The sequence below is a fragment of the Colossoma macropomum genome, unplaced genomic scaffold, assembly GCF_904425465.1.
Source record: "Colossoma macropomum unplaced genomic scaffold, Colossoma_macropomum, whole genome shotgun sequence".
Taxonomy (NCBI): Eukaryota; Metazoa; Chordata; class Actinopteri; order Characiformes; family Serrasalmidae; genus Colossoma; species Colossoma macropomum.
The window spans coordinates 35,072,524-35,082,523 of NW_023494786.1; the positions used below are offsets into that span (position 1 = coordinate 35,072,524).

The window sequence follows — 10,000 nt, forward strand, 5'->3', positions numbered from 1 at the left end:
TCCACTGTAACTCCACTAAAATTTTACTGCAACTCCACTGAAACTTCACTGAAACTTTACTGTAACTCCACTGTAACTCCATTGAAACTTTACTGTAACTCTTTTGAACTTTACTGTAACTCCACTGTAACTCTATTGAAATTCCACTGTAACTCCACTGAAGCTGTAAAGCTATTAAACTCTACGGTAGCTCTACTGTAACTCCACTGTACTTTAATGTAACTCCACTGAAACTAATGAAACTGTACTGTAACTCCACTGCAACTCTACTGTGACTCGAATGAGACTACTGTAACTCCACTGAAACTCTACTGTAACTATCCTGAACTCTACTGTAACTCCGCTGTCCTCCATTGTTACTCTACTGAAACTATACTGTAACTCTATTGAATGCTACTGTAACTCCACTGAACTCTCCTGAACTCTACTGTAACTCCACTAAAATTCCACCGTAACTATTGCACTCTATTGTAACTATACTGTAGTGCTTGAATTCTACTGTAACTCCACTACACTATACTGTAACTCTAACTCCTCTGAACTCTACTGTAACTGTTTAACTCTACTGTAACTCTATCGAACTCTACTGTACTCTACTGAAGCTGTGATTGTAAGCCAGGTGTGGTGATGCGTGAGGGCTTCACCATGCAGAGTAATGAGCCTCTCCTTTCAGCTTTAACATCGTGTTCACTGTAATCTCTGATCTCTCTGTTCGTTTTATTTCACTCTGCTCTGTTGCTCTGTTGTGAATGGAGCCGGTGTTTTTTAACTGTTCCACTCTATTCTTTCTGTTTTAAACACACTGTTATTGGAGACGGAGATGCTCAGTAAGAGCAGACTGAACCTGTATAGACCCTGTTTTAGATTCCACCTGAACTGTTGACCTGAAATCTGTTACTGTAACTGTTCTGCTCTTAGAAACGCCAATAAACTACAGACTCCAGCTGTTTCACTGACTGAATATTAACAGCTTTAAGTGAATAATTAGATGATGAAATATAATCTAATGTGTTTTGATTCTATTATAATTTTTAGTGGTGTTTCTTCAGCTCCTCTGTTTCTGTTTCTGCATTTGATCCGTTAAAAACGCTGAATCCACAGAGCCCTAAAGGTGACATGGTGACACTTTTTGATAAGGTGTCACCACAAATTAGTACATTGAGGCTGTAAATTAATATATTAAGGCCACAAGTTACTATATAACGGCTGCAATTTAGCACATTGAGGCGACTATTCACTATAATGTGGCCACAAGTTACTATATTAAGGCCAAAATTACTAAATTCATGCCTCAAATTACAATATTGAGGCCACAAATTACTATATTAAGGCCACAAATAAATTGAGGCCACAAATTAATAGTCTGAGGCCTCATGTTACTATGTTGAGGCCACAAATTAATATAATGAGGGCACGCAGTTTTGACTAATTTAACTGGTGGCCTCAAAATATTAATTTGTGGCCTAAATATACTAATTCGTGGCTACCTTTTAATAATCGCCATGTCACCTTAGGAGCTCCGTTGATTCTGCAGTCCACGACGCAGACAAAACCACCTGATGTGAATTTTGAAAAATCGGTGCAATTCCCCTTTAAATGTAATAAATAAGAGTGGTCAGCAGGGGGCGCTCTGCGAGATATAATCTCACCATCAGGCGCAGATACTTTCTTTTATTCCTACCCGCATTCCGGACAGCTGGCAAAGGGGATTGGAAGAGGACCAGCAGGAGTGTGAGCTCACAGCCAATCACAGTGCAGGAGGCTGGGTTCTATCGGCCAATCACAGCGCAGGAGGGGCGGGGTTTCCCTGAATACAGGTGGGCTGTAATAAGCTCCGTTTAGCTGCTTTAGTTCATTGACGGCGGATCAGCGCGAATGAAACAGTAAGAAACTGTAATTCACTCGTTATAAACACGCAGATCTGAGATAATAACAGCGGAGACGGCGATAAACCCGCCTGTGCGCGTTTTTAGCGGCGACGGCCTCGTTTAACACCGGCTGTGTGCTCCGGCCGGCTTAGTTAGCTTTAGCTCTGAGCTACAGACTGAGCCTCTTACTCGAATTGTCCGTTCCACCTTAACCGCTGCAGCATTTAAGGTGGAACGGACAGTTCGACTAGGAAGCCAACCTGCTGTTTTTAAAAAGAATCAGTTTTGAATGTGGTTTAGATTCCTGACGCTGTGTGATACACTGGGCTGAAGTGCGTTAGCATAGCTAAAAACAGCAGCAGCCACACTGGAGCGTTCATCATCATCATTTACCTGTTCAGGCATCATGATAATTGGTGGGGTATACATTTTAATTATTCCTTAGCTACACTGGCCTCATAGCTCCAGGGCTAGAACTAAAGAAGTATGAGCAGGGTTAAAAAAAAAAAAACTGGGGAAATTTTGATTTTTGGTGAACTTTTCCTTTAAAGGGACACTCCAGCCAAAATACAAAACGTTACCATGGCTACGTCTGTTGTAAACATGCCTATTGTGCAGCTACAGCACTGCTGCAGCATCTGTAGAGTGAGATTTTCCAGTGTAAACACTAAAACCCCCTTCTGATGACGCATCTTGAAGGTGGGAGGAGCTTTTGGGAAACTATAAGTGTGTTGGAGTTTCGAGGACAGGCTGTTTAAAATGCTCCTCTGCTGGACGGTCGCTTAACGTTACGTTTTTTGATAAGACGTCACCACAAATTAGTATACTGAGGCTGTAAATTAATATATTAGGGCCACAAGTTACTGCATTACAGCTGTAATTCAGCACGTCGAAGCCACAATTTACTATAATGTGGCCACAAGTTACTGTATTACGGCCGCAGTTTAGCACGTCGAAGCCACAATTTACTATAATGTGGCCACAAGTTACTGTATTACGGCCACAGTTCAGCACGTCGAAGCCACAATTTACTATAATGTGGCCACAAGTTGCTGTATTACGGCCGCAGTTTAGCACGTCGAAGCCACAATTTACTATAATGTGGCCACAAGTTACTATATTACGGCCACAGTTTAGCACGTCGAAGCCACATTTCACTATAATGTGGCCACAGGTTACTATATTGAGGCCACAAATGACAGCGTTTCCCGTTGCCGTGGTAAATCACGGTGTGTTCTCTGAGTGTATTGTGGAAACTGCAGTGGTGAAAAACACTCCACTGCCTGATTATAAAGAGAGCATAATCAGTGCTGCAGCTGTTACAGTGTTGATATAAATCATCGTATTGATCGTTTTTGGTACTTTGTAAAGGTGGCGCTTATTTGTCTTGTCCAAAGTATATATAATGACACATCATGTATCGTGAAAGTTCTGAAAGTATCGCGCTGTTCTGTTTTTGCTGTATCGCCGAGCTCTGCGGCGAAGCTTTTGCGCATCATCAGAGTCAGTTGATTTCATTACGAAGCGTCGTTACGTCATCACTGTTTCAAAACGCTGGTTGGACGCGGGAGGAGGGAGGGGAGGGATCGACCCCCAGAGTGAACCTGTGTCAAACGTAGCTACGGCACCTACTGATCTCCAATCAGCCGTCAGAGCTTAGATTCATATTATTTAATTAAACGACACTCGGCTGATCAGCGGTCAGTGGTACCAGGTTTTGAGATCACCTGACAGGTTTCTGTACTGCCAGTACATCTTATAGACATTTATAAGCTATAGAAATTAAATGAATAATGCACACATTAATTCAATCGTGCATATTATATACTATACATTAATTAACACACACACACACACTTACACATATATATATATATATATATATATATGTGTAATATATATATATGATATATATATATGTAGACTGGCGACCTGTCCAGGGTGTATCCTGCCGTCCGCCCAATGACAGCTGGGATGGGCTCCAGCACCCCACCGCGACCCAGTATATATATACATATATATATATATACATATATATAATATATATATATATGTCACTGTTGTCAGAAGAAAACCTTGTATCTCCAAAATAGTAACTTTACAGAAGAAGGAAAAAACCTACTTTACTTTTAATGTAAGTCAATGGAACCAGAGTTTTTTCCAAGTCATTTTGGGCCGTTTCTTTTGTTCTGTTCATCATGAAATTTACACACAATGTAAAGAACAACAGGCACTTTCAAATTACCTCAAAAACTGAAAAAATGAGATGAGATTTTCTTCTGACAACAGCGATACACATACATATGTACACACATAAAAGAACGAATACATATATAAAGTAATTCATTTATTCATTTTTAAATTTTTATAATATAAATATAAATATGTATATAAATATATATTACATTAGTTAATTAATGTCTATAGATGTAGACGTTTTATTGATTAATATATAAATTCTATAACACATATAATAATAAATGAATTAAAGTCCCAATTCAGTACACAGCTTGCACACACATTTTTGATTTCATTCAGAACATAAATATTATTTGTAATCTGTACGACTGCCACTAAACCTTACTAAATAAAATATAAGATTAACCAGATTCCAATATAAAACCATAGAACTGTTTTTATATGAAGACCTGCATCATGAAAATTATAAAAATAATGATGATGAAAATACGGTAATAAATTGGGGTTTTGCGATGTGTATAAGTGGGAATGTTGTACTGTGCTGCACTGATTTGAGTGGATAATTTGTTGACTCGATCGGTTCAGAAAGCCTGGTTTCTCCCGTCTCTACATGGAGTGCATGCTGGGTAATGTAGTGAGAGAACACTGATGAATGGAAACGCTGTAATATTGTGAATTCTGTTAAGCTGAGAACACAAACAGCACATTGAACTGTAGTTTTGGGTGGAGCGGCCCTGTGAACAGTGTGTATGTGGATGTCCTCTGTGTTTCTGGAATAATCTCTCTCTCTCAGCTCATTAGCCAGATGGTTTAAAGTCTCTGTATGTAGGAGGACCTGCTGCCCCCTAGTGTCCGACCTCATTATCACCCAGCTCAGTCTGATATATCAGCTCTGCGGCTGATCAATCACATCAGCTGTGATCAGAGATTATCACTGATTCACTGTCGGATTCAGAGACAGTCTGAGCTCCGTCAGACTCATCAATACAGCTCCACCATATTGATTATTAGTAATCAGAGAGGCTGATAACCAATACATGTGATTGATATTGATTTGCCATAAATTAAAGTGTGTGTTTTGTTTGTTTATAAGTGTGTTGTTGTTTGTTTATTAGTGTTTGTTTATAAGTGTGTTTATGAGTGTGTTTTGTTTGTTTATAAGTGTGTTGTTGTTTGTTTATAAGTGTGTTTATAAGTGTGTGTTGTCTGTTTGTTTATAAGTGTGTGTTGTTGTTTACAGATGGCCTCGGCGAATGATGCCCGTTATGGTCAGAAGGAATCGGCCGATCAGAACTTTGATTACATGTTTAAGATCCTGATCATCGGGAACAGCAGCGTCGGCAAAACCAGCTTCCTGTTCCGCTACGCCGACGACTCGTTCACCCCGGCCTTCGTCAGCACCGTCGGCATCGACTTCAAAGTCAAGACCATCTACAGGAACGACAAGAGGATCAAACTGCAGATCTGGGTACGCAGAGGAACCGCATCACCGCTAATATCATTATTATTATTATTATTATTATTATTATGATTATGGTTATAGTTTCTCTGAGAGTGGATTACTCAGTAATACTCAGTAACTGTATTAAACGTACTGTAATACGGTGCACTAACTCACAAACACTGACACTTTGATGGTGTTTGGTGTGTTGGAGTTCGTCTGAGCAGACTGGAGGTTTTCACACAGTTAAACTCTGTTCTGAACTGAAAATAGACTTCATACTGTTTTAAAGTCTGAAGGTTTAAGGCTACGTTCACGTTTCCAGGCTGAAGTGGCCCAAATCCGATCTTTTGCCCTAATGTGACTCAGATCTGATGTTTTCAAATCCGACCTGAGCCGCTTTCATATGTGGTCCTAGATCAGATAATTATCTGATTCGTGGCTGTGTGACCTTTATGTGACGCTCAGATCTGAATTCATGTACTTTTTCTCCACTGCACCATCATTCAGCGTTACCATGGCAGCAGCGCCGAACAGAAGTTAAAGCCTGTAAACGGTGGAAAAGCAGCTCATCTCACCTTTTTCTCCTTCGTCTCGCTCTAATAATGAAGCTGAGAGCTGATCAGAGTTAATGATCTTCTCAGCGAAGCTCGTTCTGCTCGTTAGTTTGTGCTGATGATGAACGTGATTCGTTCACGTGACGTTACTGAGTAGGATGAGCTCATGAGGGTCATTTCAGGACGCCGGTTCGTCACATTAATGATAGATTTGAGTCACTTACCTAAACGAGTGTGAACCATCGAGTCAGAGAGATCGGATCTGACCAAAAAATCGGATTTGAGCAACGAGGCTGTAATGTTAACATAGCTAAAATTCAGTGTGATCAGCTCCTGATTCTCCATCTTCACTCTCAGTTCACACTGATGTGCCTCAGTTTAACAGTCTGACTGAATTCTGATTGAAATTAAGGCCCAGTCCCAGTTCACCCCTCGCCCCTACCACTGAGCCCTACCTTTGTGTGTTCACGTCTAGGGGTAGGGTGTCCTGATTCTTGTTGAGATAGAGGGGGAGGGTGAAGTGTTGGGTCTAAATCCTCCAAACGGAGGTTTTTCAGAGACTCCAAACAGAGAGTTATGAGAAAAACAGAAAAACCGGCAAGATGGAGAACAAGAGACCAAAGAAACCCACAGATACCTTTCAGAGTATTATGGTCCTTTTCTTCATAACAAGCGTAAAAAATTGCTAACAGTTTGCTGATGTCTCGGTTCCACTCGTTCCACCTTAAATAGTCCAGCAGTTCTGACGCCTGAAGCACCAGAATGTAACTGCTGCTCCATTTAAGGTGGAACAGGAAAATTCAAACAAGAATCTGGTGAATATCTGACTTCAGCTTCATATCACTGAAGAATTAGGGGTGGGTGATAATAAATAATTGCCCCCCTCTTTGAAGATCATATGATGCCCTAAATGTAACTAAAGCCCAGCAGTGAGGAGCTGAACTTTACCCTCCTCTGCTGTCACTGCAGACTGGCAGGGTTGCCTACAGAGCAGCGCTGGTAGCTGTTAATGAAGTGATGCTCTTTTATTTGAGGGTCCCATTTCAGAGGAAGATCTCAACCACTACCCTGTAACTCAGTTCCAAGGGGATTAGGGTGACACTCGAAAACAAGGGGTGGAAATAAGGAATGGGACTGGGCCTTTGTCTCATTTACATAAAGCGGAGAACCCTGTGTCTCTCCCCGTGTCAGTTTGTCTGCTCTGCTCTGTTAACTGTAACATACCTGATGGAAGTCTGGAGGAAACCATGGCTACAACTCTGACAGTTATAGATCAGTAAAGGTGATCTGACGGGCTGTGATCAGGTCTGTGAGACTCTGTGACTCTCTGTAATCTAAAGCACCTCAGTGTCGCTGACAGGAGCAGCAGGACTTCACCTGGAGTTTAGGTCCAGTTTTATGGATGACCTCAGACTTTCTGTTGATATTTATTAATCCTGATTCATCCGAGACGTCGTTATGCAGCTTTAACTCCTCCTTTTTATAATTTACACACTGCGTCTCCTTTGATGTGTGAAATGAAACAGATAAAACAGAGTCAGTGTTTATGTTCATATTCCACTGTAGATGATGTTCCACTGATAGATTATTACTGCCTGTTCAGTCTAAATGAATAAAGTCTGAAATATGAAAGACTTTAAAAAAGTTAAATATAAACATTTTGGGTTTGCAATATAATAATCTATAAACAAAATAAGAAAATAAACTACATCTCCAATTTACATCCACTGTCACCCTTCATATATATTTATATGTATATCGCTGCTGTCGGATCAAAACCTTGCATCTTCAAAACAGTAACTTTACGGGAGAAGGAAAAAACCTACTTTACTTTTAATGTAAGTCAATGGAACCAGAATGTTTTCCAAGCTATTTTGGGTCGTTTCTTTTGGTCCATTCATCATGACATTAACACACAATGTAAAAGAAAACAGGCATTTTCGAATTATGTCAAAAACCGAAAAACAACAAAAATGGAGATACAAGGTTTTGTTATGTATGTAGTTTTTATGATTTTGTATAATTATTTTATAATTCTTTAATGAGTATTTAATAATTCTTCAGAATTCTTTATAATTCTTTATAATTCTCTAATAAGTCTTTCATAATCATTATAATTTTATATGTTTAATAATTATTTATACATCTTTATTAGTCTTTTATATTGTTTACAATTTTAAATTCTTCTTCTTCTTCATTTTAAAGATCTACTATATTGAATAATTATTTACTAATTATTTAATAAATGTTTTCTTGTTTTTTGCTGAGAGCTGATGAGAGTCTGTGTTTGTGTTTGAAGGACACTGCCGGTCAGGAGCGATACCGGACGATCACCACAGCGTACTACCGTGGCGCGATGGGCTTCATCCTGATGTACGACATCACTAACGAAGATTCCTTTAACGCGGTTCAGGACTGGTAACGATCCTCTTCTTCTTTATCACGACCCTACATCACGCCACATTTCAAAATAAGAGTTTACTGAGTGTCTTTAGGCTCTGTGCCTGTTCAGGTCATTGATGGGTCATTTTATTTCCTGCAGGCTGATTATTTGTGTCTGTGCAGTGAGAATTTCACCTGGTAACGTTATTTAATGAAAGATAAACAGTGTAGAAACAGGATGGACGCTCTCACTGCCCTGTCGTAATGAGATCTAATGCTGCTAAGAATTAAGATGAAGTTCATTTGTGTGTTTTTTGTAAAAACACTCTTCAGTCCATCTCAGTCTTACTGAGGTCAGATACACTGAGCTGCCATTCAAACCACTTTTCCACTGCATGATGCGGCTCAACTCAGCTTGACTCGACTCTGTTTTGGTACCAGGTACTTCATTTTCCACTGCAGATGTAGCGCCCCCTCAGTGTAGCTGGTTGTCATAGCGATGCCACATGAAACTGCCGTGATGTGAAGGAGACAGATGTGTTCAGAAGAGGCAGCGAGACAAAAGACTGCTGACAAAAAACACGAGAGTTTGGGAAAAACTACATCAGAGCTCAGACGACGAGGCAATCCTGGTTGTTCAAAGGCGACACGGAGGCTACGCTAACTTGGTAGCTAACGTTAGCACATGTGTTTAGCGATTCTCTCTGACCAATCAGCAGTCTGCAGCGTTTTTATGTCACCTGTTGGTATTGGCTCATCTCGCTTGGAACCTTGATGGAGGCGATACCAAAAATATGTGGTATCAGGTTCCAGATTTGCTTTGTGGAAAACCAAAAAAAGCGAGTAGAGTCGTGTGGAGCCGGTACGGTGCAGCGGAACAGCGGCTTTACTTCAATATTCTACAGTAAAATCACCTTATTTGTAGTGTTTATAGAGTGTGGCACTCTGAACAGATATGGTTACGTTGGTTTGGACTACTTTTTTGAATTAAACACTTTACAGAGTCTTGAGTTTCGTATTTAAATAGTTTATTCGTTTTCCAGGCTGTGGTTGGTTTAGTGTAGTTGTGAAGACTGGAGCTCAATTCACTGCCCCGTCAAAGACACACTGCAGTTCACCAATAAGAGTCCTTAGATGTGAGTACTAACAGTTACACAAAGAAAAACGTGGATCTTTAACGTAGTGGGATTTTCACGTCAAGTCTGATACATTTTTTTGTATAAACGCTCTGAAAAGAAGACGGAAGCAGAAAAAGAAAGGGTTTTGATGAGTAGCAGTGATGACAAATTCGTTATTTTTCTTTTAGGCTCTGCCACTAAACGACACACATCCCATTCTACAGAAGAGACACCAACACGGAGAGATCCGCCCACAGATATACATACATTAATATATACATACATATATATATATATATGAGTCTGCCGCCTCATGCAGGAGCTGAAGCTGTATAACGGGTGATTCTGTCAGTGGGAGGATTCAAATCTCTGCCTCTGCTTGTTGCTCTGATTAAAAAGGAGTGAATGATACAGGGAGCCCATCAACCCTCTTCT

General features: G+C 40.1%; 1 protein-coding gene across 1 annotated transcript in view; it reads left to right on the plus strand.

Annotated features, from left to right (window-relative positions):
• The first annotated feature begins 1,798 nt into the window (after positions 1-1,798).
• LOC118804786 (ras-related protein Rab-3A-like) overlaps positions 1,799-10,000 on the plus strand; it is a 9,524-nt gene continuing 1,322 nt past the window's right edge. Inside the window, exons 1-3 of the mRNA XM_036565435.1 lie at positions 1,799-1,883; positions 5,308-5,535; positions 8,365-8,483. Of these exons, the coding sequence (XP_036421328.1) occupies positions 5,308-5,535; positions 8,365-8,483 (347 nt within the window). The 5' untranslated portion in view covers positions 1,799-1,883. The remainder of the gene's footprint in view (positions 1,884-5,307; positions 5,536-8,364; positions 8,484-10,000) is intronic.